This window comes from Perognathus longimembris, chromosome 16 (genome assembly GCF_023159225.1).
Source record: "Perognathus longimembris pacificus isolate PPM17 chromosome 16, ASM2315922v1, whole genome shotgun sequence".
Taxonomy (NCBI): Eukaryota; Metazoa; Chordata; class Mammalia; order Rodentia; family Heteromyidae; genus Perognathus; species Perognathus longimembris.
Window position 1 is genome coordinate 15,540,161 of NC_063176.1, and position 21,913 is coordinate 15,562,073.

At 39.9% G+C, this 21,913-nt stretch overlaps 1 protein-coding gene across 1 annotated transcript in view; it reads right to left on the minus strand.

Moving 5' to 3' along the window:
* Positions 1-2,427: 2,427 nt before the first annotated feature.
* The window catches only part of Herc6 (HECT and RLD domain containing E3 ubiquitin protein ligase family member 6), a 52,959-nt gene continuing 33,473 nt past the window's right edge, over positions 2,428-21,913 (minus strand). The window contains exons 16-23 of the mRNA XM_048364461.1: positions 13,620-13,778; positions 11,962-12,102; positions 8,874-9,040; positions 7,804-7,864; positions 6,982-7,052; positions 4,574-4,757; positions 4,396-4,498; positions 2,428-2,894 (exon numbers count right to left, since the gene is read on the minus strand). Of these exons, the coding sequence (XP_048220418.1) occupies positions 2,665-2,894; positions 4,396-4,498; positions 4,574-4,757; positions 6,982-7,052; positions 7,804-7,864; positions 8,874-9,040; positions 11,962-12,102; positions 13,620-13,778 (1,116 nt within the window). The 3' untranslated portion in view covers positions 2,428-2,664. The remainder of the gene's footprint in view (positions 2,895-4,395; positions 4,499-4,573; positions 4,758-6,981; positions 7,053-7,803; positions 7,865-8,873; positions 9,041-11,961; positions 12,103-13,619; positions 13,779-21,913) is intronic.

Sequence of the window (21,913 nt, forward strand, 5' to 3'; positions counted from 1 at the left end):
AAGTACCACACAACAAAATAAATAGATCAGCAAAAAAGTAAATGAAAAGGAAGGTGAGGGAGAGAGAAGAGAAGCTGCTAAAATGACATCCATCTGCTACTCATGTTCTCTATAGAGCTCTAAGTCCCAATGGCTAGTGTCTATGCCTCTGGGACCAGAAAAATCAGTCAGTGCCTGCCCCGTCCACCCTCCGGACAGCTAGAGTGGAAACTCCCATTGTCTCTGTCCTAGAATCCTGGAGGGCTTTTCCAGAAAGGAAGGGGCAATGAGGCATGATATAAGAAGGACTGACAAGATGGTCCAAGCTCAGCAATGGTTCTAAAGCCACAAAGGAGATCGGGACAGGTGGAGAGCTAGGGACAACAAGCAAGGTTGCTGTACTGTGGCAGACAGGCAAGTTGAAGCTGGAAGAGCTCTGGAGAAGTCAGAGGAGGAGCATCCCCTGGAAAAGGCAAATGTGCTGTGTCTTCAAGGATTTTTACCTGGTATCCTCCAAGGGCTTTCCCAGCAGCTAAGAGTTCCTCTGCTCTGGAGAGGAACTAGGAAGACCAAACCCTCAGGTCACAACCCTACCCCCACCACACACACACACACACACACACACACACACACACACACACACACACGAACTTCCAGCCCAGGGAATGGGGGTTATGTGCCTTCAAAAGTGAAGTGCTTAGGAAAACACACCCCTTTTGTCTGTTTACCTTCCCAAAAGTCAGTGGTTTTCCTAAGTCTCCTTAGTTAAGGGGAGCGCGTGGCTCCCTAAACTTAGCCTGATCAACCCTGGGTGTGTGTTACCTAGAGACCTTAGTATGTCTTCGGAAGCTCTGTGTACATCTCATTTTCTCACAGGCTGGCTCTGAAATGGAACTTGGAGGATTAAAAAAGGAAGTTAGAAAAACAAGAGTAAGAGAAAAAGTAAAATTACTTTAGCAGGGATCATGCCAAAATTCCTACCTAGAGATTTTCACCTTTGCCACTGCGCCCTCTTGTGGTCTGGTATGCCAACAGGCTGTTTTAGGGAAATGTGGAAGAGGATTAGAAAAGTACGTATTTCAGTTCTAAACATGTATTTCAAATCCTTGAAATTTTTCCCCCAGGACTTGCCCTTGAAAATATCCCTCAAAAAAGAATTTCAAGGCATTTCATAAAGTAAAAAGGGGCAGAGATTTTTATTACTTCACAGAAAAGATGCAGTAAGCAATAGTGGAGAAGTAAATGCAGGCCGAGAACTTGGTGTGTAGCTGTTGGACACACAACTTGTGGCTCCTCCCTTAGACTTATGTTAGCTACAGTGAGATTGTTTAAATTTAACTCTTCTCCAAATACACATGTTCTAAATTTGTTGCTGTGAAACTTTATACAGTCAGCCAATAATGTAGAGTCATGGCTAAGGTAAGTAAAGGGTCCTTATGAAAAGGATGCCTGTTCTTGTGGCTTTTGTGGCTGATATTTAATGAAAATAGTGGCCATAAAGTTGGGGGTATATTGCTCCTCTAACAAGGTCAGAATAAGCTTACCATAGAGTCTACTAATTGTTGTTATATGTTCTTAGTATGTATTCTGGCTAAGTGGGGAATGTTCAGAAAAGAAGTATGAGCTGTGGATACTTATAATGCAAAGTTTGCAGCCTTAACATTCCTTCTTTAATTGCATCTTGGGTTTGACAACCAATCAGATTCTTTCTTTTAGAAGATGTTTATTTCATCAGAAAACCCCATATTTTGAAGACATTTATTCTCCTATGATAAGAATTAGTTTAGTTCAAGGAAGAGTTCTGGCAGATGCTTTTCTTGAGTCAAAATTTCCTACCCCCAAGTGTACACAACCAGAGCAAACTTTCACACCAGGCTTACAGCTTAGTGAGGCTTCCTGCTATCTGTTAGAGTGCTGCTTATTCATAGCACCTAGCTCTTAGCTCCATTTAGATATTTTTCCTGCCCTAGATTTTAGTTTGCTTTTGTTTTCATGCCAATTATCCCTGTTCTATTCTGCCTCAGAAAGGTTCTTGGAACACAATGCTGGATTTAAATAATTATTCAAAGAATTAATGAATTCTTTAACATTTAAGTTTTCCAAATAAGTTATTCAAAACGTCGCTAACTTCAAACTCTAAAACATTCCTCAGTAGAAAATATACATGTACATGGGCCCGGAGAGGTATGATTCCAGTGATATTGTGATTGATGAGCAAGTACAAGGCTTTGAGTTCAAACCCCAGTACCAACACACACACACACACACACACACACACACACACTTACACACACATGCACACATACACAGACACAATGGTTGAAATAACTATATATTTTTGCTTATTATTTTGAAACAAATTTTGTCTTTGAGATTTACATTTTATTAACAGCACAATAACACTCTAAATATGCTGAATATTTTTAACATTTTACATTAAAATATTTTTCAATTATTATGTTTGAAATGACAATTATTCTAGAAATGATTTATTTAAAAGAAGCATCCTCATAGCAAAGTTAGGAATACAGGAAGTGTTTCGTATCATTTTATTTCACTAGAATTTTATTTATTCCAGATTTCATAATCCTATTGGTTATCCTTTCTAAGTAATCCTAACAAAAATCTTACAACCTCTTCTATCAGTGAGGTGTAAAAAAGAATCAAGAATCTGAAGGTCAGAGATCAGTATTGCTGTCCTGTCTCAGGTGAGACAAAGCCTCTGTAGTTATTGATGGCCACTTGAAGAGCTTCCTTCATCCTCTTCATTGTAGAATATTTAGGCAGGTCTAGAATATTATGACAAGTCAATGATCTTGGTAAATCATTTTCACTGAAAGTCTCAGGACAGCGAAATAATATTTTGCTATCATATAGACCTTTCACGGGCAGTCTGTCATTTCCTGTAAGAAACACTTGAGAAGAATAAAATTTGGTTAAAATAGTTCATAGAAGAAAGCTTCAAATGAAAAGGAAGACAATGATTTTCCATAAAGGTTTACTGTATACGCATGTAAGGCAAGAATTATATAAAGCCAGGTAGAATATACAAAATCAGGACATTTGGTTTGGGTCTTCCATGAATCATGATCTAGGTCTGGAGAAATTATATATAAGAAAATAAAAAAGCAAATGTAAAAAGTTTAATTGAGCTCCACTAGAAACAGGAAGGGTTGAGAGTCAGACCAGAGACTTGGCTGAGGCCATACTGACTAGTTTTCTAAAAGAGGAATCAGGTGAGCCTTCAAATGTCCAGAAAAACACAAAATGGAGAAACACTAGCTCAGGACACTTGAAATGGAGTAAGGAAGCCATTGTTAATCAGATCACAGAGACAGGCACAGCTGAACCTTTGAACTGAGCCTCTGCATGTCTGTTCCCTGGAAACTAGCCTTCAAAATATAGTTAAACTTTGTTGACCATTTTACAGAAATATAACGGAACCCTTCTTCCAAACTAGCAGAGATTAAGATCAATCCTTTTCTGGCAAGGCTGCTGAATTTTTGCCAACATTATCATAACTCTCATTTGCAGCTTAAGGTAGGAATATACAGATCATTTGGTAAAACTTTATATATTTTCAAGATTGCTTGAATCAAGTCAGGTGCAGTGGCTCATGCCTGTAATCAGGAGGCTGAGTGGAAGGGCTAGAGTTAGAAGCTAGCAAGGCATTAACAAGACCTTATCTCAACAAATGTTTGGGGGTAGGTGGCATGTATCTGTCACCCCACCACAGTGAGAAGTGTAAAGTAGAAGGCTCAAGGTACAGGCTAGCCTAGGCAAAAAAGAACCAGAGCAAAAGGGCTGGAGGTGTGGCTAACGCAGTAGAGCACCTGCCTAGACACAACCTAAGGATTAAAGATTAGAGACTGGGGGCGCACACCTGTAATCCTAGCTACTCAGGCGGCTGAGATCTGAGGGTACCAATTCACAGACAGCCAGGTAAGGAAGTTTGTATGACTCTCATTTCCAATTAAACAGTCAAGGCCGGAAGTCAAGATGTGGCTAAAGTGGTAGGGTTTTTGGCCTTGAGCAAAAAAGCTAAGGCGCAGTATCCAGGTTCTGAGATCAAGCCCCAGTATTTGACACTAAATCAATCAGTCAACCAATCACCAATCGATCAATAAGAAAATCAATCAATAAATAAACTGGAGATAAGGCTGGTCAGTGTAACAAAGGTACTAAAGTAGCAATTTGTCTAATACTTTTATCAATGGAAGATGAGTTACATAAGAAAATGCTGGCCTAGAAGCAGGGAGTCAAGTTCTACTTGCTCTGCCATTGATACATGTGACCTACTATTAACATGCATGACCTAACACTCATACACTTGACCTACTTGTAGTACATGTAACCTATTGTTAATAGACATGACCCACCATCAAAAATGGCTTTATTGACTACTGCCATACTTACAGAGAAAGTTTTTCTTTTCAGCCAACGATAACTTGTGGAAAGCCTTCCAGAACATCCGTATAGTAGGGTGTGACTTGTCATATCCTTGCCCATACACTGAATTCTTGAGAGAAAGAAGACAAATATAGCCTTTACGAGGAATATAGTAAAAGTTATTTGGAAAAGATATCACACCTACCATTTCAAACTGTTTCCAGTCATAATCAGTATTTCCAATTATTGCTGTCATTAGCTCTTCAGGCTTGAAGAATTGAACCATTTTCCAGCCACAGAGCTTATAAAATCCTCTCTGAAATTCCTCATAAATTGTCTTTGTGGAGACATTGAAAATATAATCAACATACTTAGAAACGTAGTCATTCCTTGTGAAAAAAAAAGAAGCCAGTTATTAGAACTAGGAAATTGAAAGGGAATAGCAAAATTGAGAGACACAGGGTAAAAAAAAAAAAAGACAAACAACTACAAAAGCAATACTTGCAAAACTGTTTGGTGTAAGTGAACTGAACCTCATGGGGGGAAAGGGTAAGGGGGAAGGGGAGGGGGGTATGAGGGACGAGGTAACAAACAGTACAAGTAATGTATCCAATGCCTAATGTATGAAACTGTAACCTCTCTGTACATCAGTTTGATAATAAAAATTTGAAGAAAAAAAAAGAAAAAATGTGGAGTATAGTTCCTACTAAGTGCATAATATGTTCACACCATTGTTATGTGGAACCATTCGCAATCATTCTTCTACTTGAAATCTTCCAGACGTCAGTGTTTTTGTGGATCCAGACTTCCTTCACCCATCTGACCCAGCAGTTCCTGGGCCTTCTGTGTTAGCTCTCATCCCACTGGCCTTGCCTAAGACTTCCAGCAGTTCGCCTTTCTTTTACATATATTATAATATAATATATTATTATTTATTGGTGTGTATTAATTGTACAAAGTAAGGAATTTCAAGTCATATCCCCGTCCATTGATTCATATTAATATTTTATTGTTTTTAAGTAGACCTTGTGCTTCCTGTTTACCTGTTTTACAGGTAACAGAGAGGAATCTCTGTTAGTCATTAGATCGTGGTCTGACTATGATGTTTTCAGGGTTGGTCATGCTGTCCCTCTCGTTCTGACCTCTCCCAGCATTTGTCACTTTGTGGGAATTTTTTTTTTCCTGCATGATTTGCCCTACAGGATACAAATCTCTGTGTAGGATGAATTGCCTGAAGCCAAGTGTTACAATTTGGATTTGGGTACATGATTAAACTTGGCATATTGAACTCTATTCCCCACTGTGCAATATTAAAAGGGTAAAATTCTACCTGATTATGGTGCTTAGAGATGAGGTCTGTGGAAGTTAGAATCATAGGGTTTACCAAAAGGACCCCCAAGATTAAACACTGGGGGAAGAAGATCAGAAGAGAGCTATTAATTAAATAAGCCCCCTTTCTTTATTAAGCTACCGAGTAATGAAAAATACACGAATCAAGCCCAATAGTTTCTGCAGTCATTTGCACCAGAAGCATGTTTGTGCTTCCCCTGCCAGCTAGCCATAGTAAACTTGCCTACCACAATCATCTCTAGATAGTCTCCTTTGTAATCAGTGATCTACAGCAAGCATTTAGCAACCAGTTCTCTGAACGGAGGGTTGGGGAGAAGAAAGAAGAAGAAAAAGAGAGATGAAAAAGAAGGGAGAAGTGAAAAGAGAGAAGCAGAAGGAGGGAAGGGCGAAGGAGAGGAAAATGAAGAGGAAGAAAAAGAAGAAGGAAGAGGAGGGAGAAGGAGGAGGAGGAGGGGAGGAAAGAAGATGAAGAAGGAAAAGGAAGAAGAAAGGAGGAGGAAGAGGAAGAAGAACCACATTCGTAGCATTTGTCAATTTCTGTGGGGCATATATTACCTCTAAGGCTGACTTCAAGCTACAAGAGGTTTAATAACAACTACAATTCTTTCTGAGAATTCAGTTCTTAGAAGTTGGTATCATCTAGATCTATTTTAATTTTCCTCAGGGTGCTCATCCCAACCTGATATCATACTACATGATAATTTAGGCATATACTCTCTACTCCATGAGAATTTAAGTTTCTCATTTCTATTTTTCATTGTTGTATCTCTAGTTTCCACAAGAGGGCAATAGGGTCTTGTATAGAACAGAAGCTCAGTAATCTATGAAATATACATACATACATAGTACAGGCCTTATGGCTTCAACTCAAGGTCTGGGTGCTGTCTCTGAGCTTTGTTCCTCAAGGCTAATGTTCTACCACTTGAGTCACAGCATCACTTCTAGCTTTATTTTCTTTGCACAGTTAATTGGAGCTAAAAGTCTCACAGGCTTTTGGGCCTGCACTGGCTTTGAACTACAATTCTTAGATCTCAGCCTCCAGTGTAACGAGGATTAAAGGCATGAGCCACCAGCACCCAGCTTAGAAATATTTAATTCTAATTCATTTGTCCCCTTCTCTTACCCTGTAATTTATTTATTGTTCTAAAAGACAGGAGCTAAACTACTCACCTGATATATTACATATTATATATATACATATTTTATAAAATACACAAATATTTTATGTATATTTGAAGTATATATATGCATATCATAACTTACTTGTTGGTGTGGTTCACAGGTATAGAGCTTCCATTTGGTACTAAATCAATAGTATTTTCATCCCAGTATATCTGTAACCAAAATGTTTTCAAGTATCAAAGATAAAAGCAAGTCTGAATAATCAATGACCCATAATATCTTATCCCATATGGTTTATCAACACTTTTCCCTACAGAATTTTAAATGACTAGGGTCATTGGTTTATGTTGTTCATCTTTCAAAATGCATGTGAAAATCCAAGCACTGATGGGTCATGCCTGTAACTCCAGCTAAACAGAGGGCTCTGAGATCTGAGAATCACAGTTCAAAGCCAGCCCAGGTAGATAAATTAATCTGTAGAAAAGATAGATGTGGAGCTGTGGCTCAAGTGGTAGAGGACCAGCCTTGACCTAACAAGCAAAGCAAGATCACAAGCCTGAGTTCAAGTCCCAGTATCAGCACAAAAGTTAATTAAAAATTTAAAAACTACCGAAATATATGTTGTATCATAATTTAAAGTGCAAATTATTCTGTTTAGCTGTTTAGATTGCTTACATGATTGAACAATTACTATACCTTTTGGGGAGTCTATTAGATATGTTATCAAATGATGAATAAATGGGAGGGGGAATTTCTGCAGTACAGAAGTAAATCCTCTTTCAAAAATATGGGCACCCCATATGTGTAATAATCTACGTTAAAAAATAATTTTAATAAGACAGGTTAGGGCTGGGGATGTAGCTCAGTAACACAGCACTTGCCTGGTATATAGGAGGCTTGGCATTCTATCCCCACCACCAAACAGATTAAAGTAAAATTGTAATTGAACTCATTATTACTCACAGAAAAATAAGTGACAGCTTCAATATCATCAGCTCTACACTTGAGAATTGCCTGTAGATTCCTAGTGAAAATGTGATTTTAAAAAGTTGAATTTATTGATTTTATAATAAATGTTCTATGGGAAAGAAAATGAATAGGCCAGCAATGTATCAAATGCAATGTAATTTTCTCTTTCTTCCCACAGTTCTTCCTGGTGACAGCCCTCTTTAGTTTCATCAGCTGGATTACGGCCATTACACAAAGCTTCATCCTCTAGACCAGGGATTCTGAACTAGGCATCATTCTGCTTCCTAATGCGGAGATGGAGAGAGAAGTCTAGAAACATATTTGACCTTCACCGTGAAGGAGACGGTAGCTACTTGTATCTCATGGATGCTGAACCCTAAAGTTGCTAAGTATTCCACAATCTCCAGGTAGGAGTATTAACACAGCACTAACAATACAATATTAAGCAATCTGGGGGTCCAGTTAACTCAGTGATGGTTAGCTTGCCTAGCACACATAAGACCCTGCATTTGATTCCCTAGCACCTGAAGAACGAATCAGTAAACAAAAATATATAGCCCCAAATGCCAATATTGCCAAGACTGAGAAAGTCTGTTGTAGGGTAAATCTGGCCACTATAGTCTCCCTTGTCTACTTGAGAAGCTAATTGCTTTCCCCAACTTGTTGTGGTAAGTGTATTTGTAGAAAAATAAACTCTCATTTCCACTTCTTCAGTAACTAGCAAAGTGGGTCATGCTTTCAGTTTTTGATTAGCTATATCTATGTACATACTTACATCACCCTCTGTAGTCTTATAGAGTGAAGACACACCTACAACATATATCATGAACTGTTCAGAGTAACTATTTCCCACCTTGATCAAGGCTAACTTAGATTAGAATAATTTGTAGCTAGGGGTACATTGGCTTGTCTTCATTTTTAAAGGATTACTCTAAGTTGTGCTAAAATTCAGATTCGTGATATTGACCTGGTCTGTCTGTGTCTCTCCTTGTATAACTTTCTTTGTGCCTAAAAAATTCATACTCACCAGGTATACTCCCCCAAAATAAAATATATTTGCTTACTTCCCCACAAGAGGACTGAGTTCCTTCAAATCTTCTAATGATGGCTTTTTGTCTAGAAGTTTCTTATAGAGAGCCAGCGAGAAAGGAAGATTGGCAACGTTGAAGTTCAATAGGGAGAGCCCACATAATTTCCCAAAGAGAAAATATTTCTTCTTCTCAAGCTTAGGCTGAAAAAGAAGAAAAACCTTTCCTGTGATTATTCTTATCAGTTAGACAAAGGAACATACTAATAAAGAGAAATATTAATTTACTTTTCTAAAATCACAAAATAGAAACAAATTGAACATGAGGAGAATAGAAGTTGAAGTTCTTCCATAGATAAAATACAACATTTCCTCTGTACTTTTCAATGCACATTAACATTACATAAGTGAATTTGTTTTCTGTTACTCAAGGAATATCTAAAATATAAAGCATGTACTCCAAGTCGTAAACTAAGCTTTTCATGGTTTAATTTTATAATTAATACTTTGCTACTCATGGACAGAACAACACCGAGAAAGGAAGTGTGTACTTTCTCTTCACTTCAGGTCAGCATCAGACATTCATATGAGAGTCTTTTAAACATTGTCCCTTTGGAAACACAGCCTACAACCTGGTGTGCTAGCAGGGCCAAGGGAGAGAAAGAGGCCCCTGATGTTGCTGACCATGGAGGAGGATGGAAGGAAGAGGAAGAAGGAATGAATCCTGGATAAGATGGTATCATCTTTGGATATGATTTCAGTGTGTTCCCAAAGCATTTGTGTGTTGGAAGTGTGGTCCTTCTGCAGGCAATGTTAATAGATGGTTGCGTGTTTAAGAGGCAGGGCTTAGTGGAAGGTCATTAGGTCATTAGGTCATTGGAGTGTGCTTTGGGAAGGGATACACATAGTTCTCAAGGGACTCCAGTTTTTCTCTGGCTTCCTGTCTCCCCATGTAATCGTTTTACCTTCAAAACTTCCTACTATAATGCCATCTCCTCTGCAGTCCTCACCAGAGCACTGAGCTGCTATCAGCACCAAGTCATTGAGCCTCCAGGACTGTAAGCTGAGTATATTTCTATTCTTTATAAGGCAACCAGGCCCAGGTGATTTGTTACAGTCACCAAAACAAAACAAAAATTGACTAAATCTGTTGGCTTTACTTCTCTGTACCTTTATGTCCCTGGATGAGAGAAAGCCATAGCTCCTTCTGTCTCCATCATTATCAACCCCACAGTGACACTACCCAGAAAATTCTATGATTTCCAAGTATTCCAGTGTCAGGGTTTCTACCAGCAAGTACCCAACCTGTGGATCTCACACAGTATTAGCCTCCATGATGTACTTGCCCTATTTACTTCTCAGGGCCAGTGGGAGGGTAAATAAGTGTGCATCTGAATTTTGAAAATGAGTTTAAAAATACAAGTAATCTCCAAAGGCAGCTTCTCCTAACCTAATCAGGTCTTTTTTCCCTTAATTCCATAATTTATAATATGTCTCTGGCTTCAACTTGATTTTTTCACTTAACTGAGCCATACCAGTTTGAAAAATACTAACCATGTACTATATTTCCTATCCCAGCCAGACGGTATAATGCTTAAGAGTAAGGACTTTGCCAGTGTGGTCAAACATGGCTGTAATATCTGCACCAGGGAGGCTGAGGCAGGAGGATGGAGAGTTCAAGGCCAGGCCTTGAAAAACACTTTTGGTGTCAAACAATAACAGCCAATATATATATATATATATATATATATATATATATATATATATATATATATATAACACCCCACAAAGCAGAACAGTAAGGGCTTTGGTGGCATCTGACAGTCCTAACTTAATAGTGACTTGGTTACTTGCTAGTTGTATGAACAATTGACTAAATTAGTGAATACCTCAGTTTCTCCATCCATAAGGTGACATAAACCATCTCCCCTCAGGATTGCTGAATAGCCTAGCTATCTCTTCTCCACATACATCTTTGCATTTCTTCAGTCTATGAGTCCCTGCCTTTAACCACCAACCCCAAGTCTCCACTTGGCCATCTTCCTGTCTTAACAAAGAATCTTTTAAATTCATATATTCCAGGGAGAAAATAAGGAGAAAAGGAGGAATGGAGGGCAAGAGGGAGGAAGGAAAGGAGAAAGGGAAATTTCAGATAATATTGGACAGACGTGCTCATTATTTTGACTGTGTAGTTTTATGAGTTTACACATATATCAAAACATCCTATTAGACACTTTAAGTGCAGCTTATTGTATCTCAGATTTCATCCATGCTTTGCAAGATTTATCATAGCCAGGAGCTAGTGGCTCATACGTGTAGCCCTGGCCAATCATCAGGTTGACATGTGAAGATCAGGGTTTTAAGCCAACCTGGACAGAGAAATCCATGAAAATCTTATCTCCAATCAACCAATAAAAATCTGGAAATGGACCTGTGGCTCAAGTGGTACAGCACTAGCTTGACTAAGGGACAGCACCCCCAAATTCAAGCCCCAGTACAGGAAGGAAGGAAGGAAGGAAGGGAGGGAGGGAGGGAGGGAGGGAGGGAGGGAGGGAGGGAGGGAGGAAGGGAGGAAGGGAGGAAGGAAGGAAGGAAGGAAGGAAGGAAGGAAGGAAGGAAGGAAGGAAGGAAGGAAGGAAGGAAGGAAGGAAGGTACCTGACAGCATGAATTTGACCCTAATCTCCAATCTAATCTCCAATACTAAATCTCCAATCTCCAATACTAAAAAAAGACATTAACAGGTAAGTGAATCACTTGGGTATCTTATAAAAAGAAGTTCCAACTCTATAGTCCTGGGGCCAAACCAGAAATTCATAGGAAAGATTGTTTCTTTGCTCGCTTGTTTGTTTAGAGTAGGATCTAACTGTGTATAGCCCAAGCTGACCTTGAACTTTCAGTCTTCCTGCCTCAGCCTACCAAGTGCTGAGGTTACAGGCATGTGTCACCATGACTGGCCAGGCTTCTGCTTTTTCTAAATGTTCCCAGGTAAGGACATAGCTGTTACTCTATGAATCATGAGTATTTGGAGATTCTGTACAGTACAGTTTTAAATTATCTTCTGTAGTTTCGGTATAGAACACAGTCTTCTGTTCTGAAAAAAAATGCAAGAGAAATTAAAACTTACCTTAGTAGGAAACCACATGTAGGGGCCATCATCAGGATATATAAACATTCCATATTTGGGGTTGGTCATCTCTTTAAATATGCAGTGGAAGAACTCAGCGTTGACTCCAGTCTCTGGACGAATTTCATTAATAAACCCAACCTAAGGGGAAAAAAACACATTCTCAGGCTCTGATTTTAATATGCTGCTTACAACAGGAGGATGAAGGAACAGGGAAAGAGAAAGGAATAAAGGAGTACATTCTGAGTAAAATGTAATACATGTACATCTGAAATATCATGCTAAAACCCCTTGGTACAATTGACACACAAGGGGGGAGAGAGAGAGAGAGAGAGAGAGAGAGAGAGAGAGAGAGAGAGAGAGAGAGAGAGAGAGAGAGAGAGAATAAAGCAGGCTCTTTTGGGGGCACATACCAATGGGAGGGTGAGAATAAGTGGAGAAATAAAGAGATGAAAATGAGTGGGATGATTATAGTCCACTCCCCCCAAACAGTTCCCCTTTACATTTATGTCATTTGTTTGTTTCGGTCTAGATACTGCATATCAGAAAAAAGGATTCAAGTGTCTTTCTGAGCCTGGTATGTAATTTCTAATGGAAGTACTCTTGTTGAAATTCATGTTCTTTTTTACTGGCACTCCATACTGGGAAATGTCTCTGTCTATCTAAGCCCTCCACTCCAAGGTCTGATTTCTTCTCTAAAAGCCTCTTTCCTCATGCTACTATTAGGAAGAGCCACTCCTTTCTAAGAGGAATCCAATTTTCCCTCAGAGTTAATCAGTATTCTATTCTATTCTGTATTAATATGGTGAAATAACTGATGTACCATATAGCATCCACAAGGGATTAGATGATGGGTGGCTGTAGTTAACCTATACACTAAAAGGTCCCGAACTAAAAGCACAGCTCAACTGTAGGGGAAGCCTGCACTCCACTGGTTGACTACACGAATAGCTATAATTTCACACCTCTCCTGATCAAAGTCTTTTGTGTATGTTTTTGTACTTCCTCCTATTGAAGAAGTTGTGTATATTTCTTCAGCCCTTCACTTGGGCTTATCTAGGAGATTTAACTCAAGTTGTATTTGTTGAGTGACTGCTGTCTTGTACATCCCATGTTGCTGTGAAAAGACCTTACTTGCTGATTCCAGAAACCGGATGAAGTACATACAAAGGGCTCAACTGTCCCAGGCTAGCCTAACACAGATTAGCTATGCCTTATCCAAGTTTCAGCCACTCACACCACAACTGTGGAGCTTGCGGTGGAGCTCTCTGGTGGAGCATTTGCCTAGGATGGAAGAAGATCTGGGTTCAATCTCAACACTGTAACAACGGCACCAACAACGAAAAAAATGAACCTTCCAACTCCTTTCTGGTAAATAGAGGCTAGATCAGGATCTCTATGAGCTAAATTGTTATTTTAAGCCATTATACATTGGAATAGTTGAATTTATGACATTTATGGTTATTAATATTTTAGTTAACTAATTGAGTTAGAGTGGAATTCAACCTCCCATTATTATTGTCTGAGGCTAGGGAAATTTTGGAAGGATGTTAATCATAGCTACATGTGTAGGCTTTTAAAAAACACTCCTTGCTACGTTATATGAATTTATTCCTGTCCATTGTCACAAAATTATTCAATAAGAGTTTTTATAGTACCACTAAAGTTTTCAAAAGGTCTGAAAGTTCAGCTTGGCTTAACTGACGCAGGGCATCTTCAATTATGTGAGACCGTCTGACATGCAGTTTAAAATTGCTCAGTTGATTCTCCATTAGTATCTCTTCTTCATCCTGATTTGGAGATGTCATTTCTGATTTCTGAAAGAAAAATAAAGAAAAATAGTTAGCTTTCCCTATTGGCTTCTAGAGATCCCAGGGATTCATATTTCTTTTTTTTCTTTTTTTTTTTTTTCTTTTTTTGGCCAGTCCTGGGCCTTGGACTCAGGGCCTGAGCACCATCCCTGGCTTCTTCCCGCTCAAGGCTAGCACTCTGCCACCTGAGCCACAGCGCCCCTTCTGGCCGTTTTCCATATATGTGGTGCTAGGGAATTGAACCGAGAGCTTCATGTGTAGGAGGCAAGCACTCTTGCCACTAGGCCATATTCCCAGCCCCAGGGATTCATATTTCTAATGAAACATTTTCCCCAGTGTATACTTAATCCTGCTGCCACTGCTATTTGTACTTAGGCTGTACCTACTTGAGGAAATTACACTGGATCTTCAGTAGGGAAGATAAAGCCATCAATTATAGGATTAGAGAAACTATGGCACCAAGGGATCATATACCAAAATTAGTCACCAAAGATAAATAACTATGGAATTAGATATACTTCAGATCACCTATGGTAACCCACAGACCTTAAAAGGCAATATTAGTAACAAACATGCTAAGACAATCATTCATCATCAATCTTAAGAAGTACAGTGGTGGGGCTGGGGATATAGCCTAGCAGCAAGAGTGCCTGCCTCGGATACACGAGGCCCTAGGTTCGATTCCCCAGCACCACATATACAGAAAACGGCCAGAAGCGGCGCTGTGGCTCAAGTGGCAGAGTGCTAGCCTTGAGCGGGAAGAAGCCAGGGACAGTGCTCAGGCCCTGAGTCCAAGGCCCAGGACTGGCAAAAAAAAAAAAAAAAAAAAGAAGTACAGTGGTAGCACCAGTGGCTCATGCCTGTAATCCTAGCTACTAAGGAGGCTGAGATCTGTGGACCACAGTTCAAAGTCATCCTGAGCAAGAAAATCTGTACAACTTTTATCTCCAATTAACCCCTAGAAATCCAGAAGTCGTTCTGTGGCTCAAAGTCATAGAGTGGTACTTTGAGCAAAAGAGCTCAGAGACAGCACCCAGGCCCTAAGTTCAAGCCCCACATTAGACAAAAAAGAAAGTAGTACAGTGTTGGTCCTGGGTGGTGACACATGAACCTGGGGAGGTGGAAGTAGAAGACTCATGGTCTAAAAATGAATTAAAAACTAAAACTGGGCACCGTGACTCATACCTGTAATTCTAGCTACTCAGAAGGTTGAGATCTGAGGATCACAATTCGAAGCTAGCCCAGGCAGAAAAGTCCATGAGATTCTTACATCCAATTAACTACTGAAAAGCTGGAAGTAAAACTGTGGTCTAAGTGGTAGAGCGCCAGCCTTGAGCAAAAAAGCTAAGGGATAGAAACTAGGCCCTGAATTGAAGCCCTAGTACCAGTACAAAAATAACCACATACATGAATACATACATACATACATACATACATACATACATACATACATACATACAAACATATATGCAGTATGGAGGCAGGGAGAGCAAGAGAACATAGTGTTAGCTCCATAACCCTCAGGAAATAGAAGGGCAATTTCACTTTGTTGGAGGCTTGAGGATAATATTAACTGTAGAAGATGAGAAGAGGAACTTGCGCAGAGAAGTGCACTCTGAAATTTGCTTCAGAACTCTACAACCATGCCACAGGCATGGACCTAGCTAATATCAATCTTAAGCTTTTCTGGATTCTCAGCCAGATCTTGCTCAATTCCTTTGCATGGAAATGCAGTCATAGACTTCCTATCCTTGCTTTGATCTTCAATATTCCTTTAGGAGTATTTAGGAACTCATAACCTCTACAGCTCTTCTACAACAGTGAGCAACACCAGTAGATAGCAAAGTTCTCAATTCCGGACTACTAGACTGGCTGAGGTGAACCACATTATATTTCTCTGGGCACCCAGGAAAAGACCACATGGTTCTGGCCTTGGGAGATTCCCCACAGCAGATGCCCGCCACTTCCATGCTGAGAAACTGTATGATTCCCCTAGATACTTCTGTTTTCCCTTGAATTCCTCCTTAAGCTCTAGGTTTGTATGAGATGGAGCAAGTCCTACCTTCGTCCTTTTTGGTGTTGGTCCACCTACAGCAATGCAGGATTCATAGTTACTGACAACTGAGTAACATGGTCCACGACTGAGTGACAGGGAATACCCAGCATCATCCTCTACTGATGAAGGCAGAGAAAGGTGTCTGCCTAATGAAAGGAGCTATAGACACTCAACATTTGGCTTATGTTCCAGCTTCTCCAGTGCTGGCATCTATGTATTTCCTTTTCCCTATGCATTTGAACAGGTAACCTAATTTAGACCTGACAGTGTTTGTTTTTTTGTTTATTTTTTTGTTTTTGTTTTTGTTTTGCCAGTCCTGGACTCAGGGCCTCAGCACTGTCCCTGGCTGCAAAACCCACATGCAAAAATCTCCCACAGCACCGGACCTGGACAGCACAGACAGAGATAGAGACCAGAGGTGAGGCACTGCAACCAGAGAGCTGCCACTGCCCCACTGCTCAGCCCACAACCAACACAATGGAGCCCAGTGGTGGCCTGGCAACTAGCTAGCCGCAGCATATAGATACAGGGATCTGCCAGTAGCATGGCTGGACAGCCCATAACCAGTTCCAGGATCAGTGAGTACCCTGGCAGGGACACCCCACCATCATGGGAGACAAGTGCTGACAGTGAGCCACAGAGCTTGACCTGGGCCTCTCCCCTTCCCACCCAAGAAGGAACACCACACTTAAAGATAACAGAGTAGAGCCCTTCCCCATCCCCCCACTCCACCTGCTGGCTTCTAGTGGGAGGCCACAGGGACATACTTGAGGGGCTATAGAACCCTGTGTCCCCCACAGACCTCAATATCTGGAGAATGAACATCCAGTATGAGAACTAATGTCTGCACAGCTGTGGAGACCCACCTCTACATCCCAGAGCAAGCCCACCTCCCAGCCTTCTGTAACAGACAGATCCAAACTCACAGTGGCTGACAGATGGCTCTCCTGTCCAGAAGCATGAAATTTGTGCACAAGGCAACCAATGGCAGTGTTCCCCCTCCAGGGGCTGCCAAGTAAGTGCACACACTAGCCCTAGGTGGGAGCTACTAATTACCTGAGCACCAGCACAGGCCCCTGAATTGTTTGCATGTCAGCACCTGTCAGGAGCAATAAATCACAGATACACACCAGCCACTAACAAAGCACGCATCTCTTGGTAGCTGCAAAACGCATGCATGCACCCTTGTGGGGAGCCACTAGCCCATCAGGAATCATATGCATGTGCCAGCACCTGACAGAGCACATCCCTGTCAGGAGGTGCAAAACACATGCACATGCACACAAGACTTGGCAGGCCAAGAGCTGGCCACTTGTGGGAAGAGAATTGAAGGCTGCCACCTATTGCGCACTACCAGGTCAAGCTTGAGCCACAGCCTTGACATTCCTTGAACACAAGTGCATAAATCATAATGAAAGATTACAAGATTCATGGACAATCAAGTCAACAAACAAAAACCAACAGCCAACAGCAATCCAGTAAAGAACTCCAATAAGAGTGAAGAAGAAATGGAGAAAAAAGAACCATTAAAGAAATGTTGACAGAATTGGCCAGTGGAACAAAGGGAAAGATGCAAAAGCATTAGAACACAAATATTAAAGGAATTCCAAAACTTCAAAAAAGATTAAATTAGTACCTTAAGAACTGATATCAGAAGCATAAATGGGTCAATTTCCACAGTGCAAACCACAGTGGAAGTCATAGGTAACAGAATAAGTGAGATGGAAAATAGAATATCAGGAATTGAGGTCTAATACAGAGGCACTGGAACAGATGTCAAAAGTATGAGAAAACACTCAGAAATCACCAAAGGGGAATCCAGGAATTGGCAGACAAAACCAAGAAATCAAGTATACCTATAACTTGGATCGATAAGGAGGAAGAGTTTCATATTAGAGGCATAAAACACCTGTTCATTAAGATAATTATATTTAAAAAATCCCCAATCTTAAGAGAGATAATCTGGGCTGAGGATATGGCCTAGTGGCAAGAGTGCCTGCCTCATATACATGAGGCTCTGGGTTTGATTCCCCAGAACCACCTATACAGAAAATGACCAGAAGGGGCTGGGAATATAGCCTAGTGGCAAGAGTGCTTACCTTGTATACATGAAGCCATGGGTTCGATTCCCCAGCACCACATATATAGAAAACAGCCAGTAGTGGTGCTGTGGCTCAAGTGGCAGAGTGCTACCCTTGAGCAAAAAGAAAATGACCAGAAGTGGTGCTGTGGCTCAAGTGGTAGAGTGCTAGTCTTGAGCAAAAAGAAGCCAGGGACAGTGCTCAGGCCCTGAGTCCCAAGCCCCAGGACTGGCCAAAAAAAAAAAAAAAAAGAGAGATAATCTCACCCACATAACAGAAGTGTAGACAGGATCCTAGAAGAAACACTTCTAGAAACATCATAGTAAAAACATTAGACTTGAATAGCAAGGAATTGATTTTAAATGTTTCACAATCAAAGAAGAAACTATATTACAATGGAAAGAAAGTGAGAATCACTGTGGACCTCTCCACACAAACTGTAAATGCAAGGAGAGCCTGGAATAGTATTATCCAAATCCTGAAGATCAATCACTACAAACCCAAACTGGTATACCCAGCAAAGCCATCATTTACATTTGACAGTAAAACTAAAACCTTTCATGGCAAACAAAAATTAAAGGAAATCATGAACACTAAGCCAGCACAGCGAGAAATGCTAAAGGGAAGAATAAGTTGAAGAAGACGATCAAAATCAAAGAAACACATCAGGAGTAACTCACTAGAAGATCAATTTAGTAGGCACAGAAAGGGATAAGAAGAAAAATACAGAAAAACAAGTAAATGGGAGGAAACATAACACATCTCTCTATAAAATCCTAAATATTAATGGACTCAATTTCCTAATCAAAAGAAAAAGAACTGCAGATTGGATCAGAAAACAAGATCCATCCATTTGTTGTCTCCAAGAGACCATCTCACAGCCAAAGATAAAACAACCTCCCAGTGAAAGGAAGGAAAAAGATCTTCCATGCAAATGCACCCTGCAGGAAGTCAGGAATAGCCATATTGATATCTGATAAAATAGACTTCTCATTAAAAATCAGTACAAAAGATAAGGAAGGTCATTACATATTAATAAAGGGATGATCCATGAAGAAGAAATCACATTTATCTATGTACCAACAATGTTGTATCAAATACACTAAACAAATACTCTAGACTTACTGAGCAAGATAGATCCAAACACAATAATAGTGGGAGATTGAAAAACCCCACTCTCACCAAAGGACAGGTCAATCAAAAGATGGAAGCCTGTGAGCTAATGACACCATAACAAAAATGGACTCTACATCTACAAAGTTTTCCACCCAACAATAGCCCAATGCACATTCTTGTCAGCAGCCCATAGAACATTCTCCAAAATAGATCACATCATAGTTCATACAAAGAATCTAAGCACATACAAGAGGATTGATGCAATCTCTTGCATCCTATTCAATGACAGAGGAATAAAACTAGTTCCTAAGAGTAAAGCATACTGTAGAAATTACTCAACTACATGGAGGCTAAACAGCAAACTACAGAATAACACCTGAGTCATGGAAGAAATCAGAAAGTTCTTACATCTCAATGAAAATGAAAACACATTACAACAGTCAGGCAAAAGCAGTGAGTAAGGGAAAGTTCATAGCCCTAAGGGCACACATAAAGAAAACAAAAGCAGCTCAAGTAAATAACCTCATGATGCAATTAAAACTTCTAGAAAAGCAAAACAAAAAGTAAAACTAAAGCAACTAGACAGAGAGAGATAGCAAGTATTAGGACAGATATCAACGAGATAGAAAATTTTAAACTATATATAAATTAATGAAACATAAAGCTGTTTTTTGACAAAAATAAAAAAACTGACAAACCACTTGTGAGATTAATGATAAAAAGTGGAGAAGAGATTCAAATCAATAAGATGGGGGATGCCACGGGAAAAATTACAACAAACATCCAAGAAATCCAAATGATTATAAAGACCTACATCCAAAATCTATACTCAATAAAGAATGAAGACCTAGGGCTGGGAATGTGGCTTATCAGTAGAGTGCTTGCCTAACATGCACAAAGCCCTGCGTTCGATTCCTCAGCACCACATAAACAGAAAAAGGCGGAAGTGGCACTGTGGCTCAAGAGGTAGAGTGCTAGTCTTGAGCAAAAAGAAGCCAGGGACAGTGCTCAGGACCTGCCTGAGTCTAATCTCCAGGACTGGCAAAAAAGGAGGAGGAGGAGGAGGAGGAGGAGGAGGAGGAGGAGGAGGAGGAGGAGGAGGAGGAGGAGGAGGAGGAGGAGGAGGAGGAGACCTAGCAAAAATGACTGCATTTCTAGAAATATAAAAACTTCCCAAACTGAACCAAGAAGATACAAATCAACTAAATAAATCAATAACATACAAATAAATAGAGGAAGTACTCAGAAGTCTTCCAACAAGGAAAAGCCCAGGCCCAGATGGATTCACCATGGAAGCCTATAAGACTTTTAAATAGGAAATAATACCAATATTCCTCAAGCTTTTCCATAAAATAAAAGCAGAGGGAGCATCCCCAAACTCATTCTATGAAGCCAATATCACACCCATGCTCAAACCGGGTAATAGAGCAAAGAAAGAGAACTACAGACTAATCTCTCTGATGAACACAGATACAAAGCTCCTCAATAAAATATCAGCCAATAAAATCCAAAAACAAATTTAAAACACCATACATTATAACCAAGTAGGCTTCATCCCACAGATGCAAAGCTGATTTGACATACGCAAACATAATTCACCATGTCAACATAGCCAAGGTGAAGAACCACATGATCATCTCAATAGATGCAGAAAAAGCCCTGGACAAAATACATCCATTTATGTTAAAGGCTCTGGAGAAACTAGGAATAGAAGGAACATTCTTTAAAACAATAAAAGCCATAAACAACAGACCAACAGCCAATATCATACTAACTGGGGAAAAAACTAAAACCATTTCCCCTAAAATCAAGAACAAGGCAAGGTTGCCCATTCTCTCCACTCCTCTTCAATGTAGTTCTGGAATCCATAGCCAGAGTAATAAGTCAAGAAAAGGACATTAAAAGGATCCACATAGGGCTGGGGATATGGCCTAGTGGCAAGATTGCCTGCCTCATACACATGAGGCCCTGGGTTCGATTCCTCAGCACCACATATACAGAAAACAGCCAGAAGTGGCGCTGTGGCTCAAGTGGCAGAGTGCTAGCCTTGAGCAAAAAGAAGCCAGGGACAGTGCTCAGGCCCTGAGTTCAAGGCCCAGGACTGGCAAAAAAAAAAAAAAAGGATCCACATAGAGAAAAAAGAAATTAAACTTCCCCTATTTGCAGATGACATGATCTTATACCTGAAGGACCCGAAAAACACCACCCCAAACTCCTAGAACTAATAAGCCACTGCAGCAAAGTAGCAGAATACAAAATTAACCCACAAAAATCAGAAGCCTGAAATCATGAAAACAAATCCATTTGCAATAGCCTCAAAAAATATATAGGAATTAACCTAACCAAAAATATAAAGTATATATTTAGTGAAAATTATAATAATCTAAAGAAAGAAATCAGAGGACAACAGGAAAAGGAAAACTCATCCATGTTCATGGATAGAATCAATATCATGAAAGTGGCCATATTGCCAAAAATGGCATATAAATTCAATGAAATCCCTATCAAAATCCACTGAAATAGAGAAAACAATCCAGAAATTCACAACAATATACCTAGAACGGTCAAAACAATTCTAGGCAAAAAAAGCAATACAGGTGGTATCACAATACCAGATTTCAAACTCTACTATAGAGTCATAACAAAAACAGCTTGGTACTGGCACAAAAATAGACCTGAAGAACAATGGAACAGATTAGAAAACTCAGCTATAAAACCACATACTTAGAGCCATCGATGTTCGACAAAAGAGCCAAAGACATACAATGGACAAAACACAGCCTTTTCAAACTATTGGTGTTGGGGAAACTGAGCAGCCACATGTAGAAAACTAAAAGTGGTTCCATGCTTGTCACTATACACTGACATCAACTCAAAATGGATTAAAG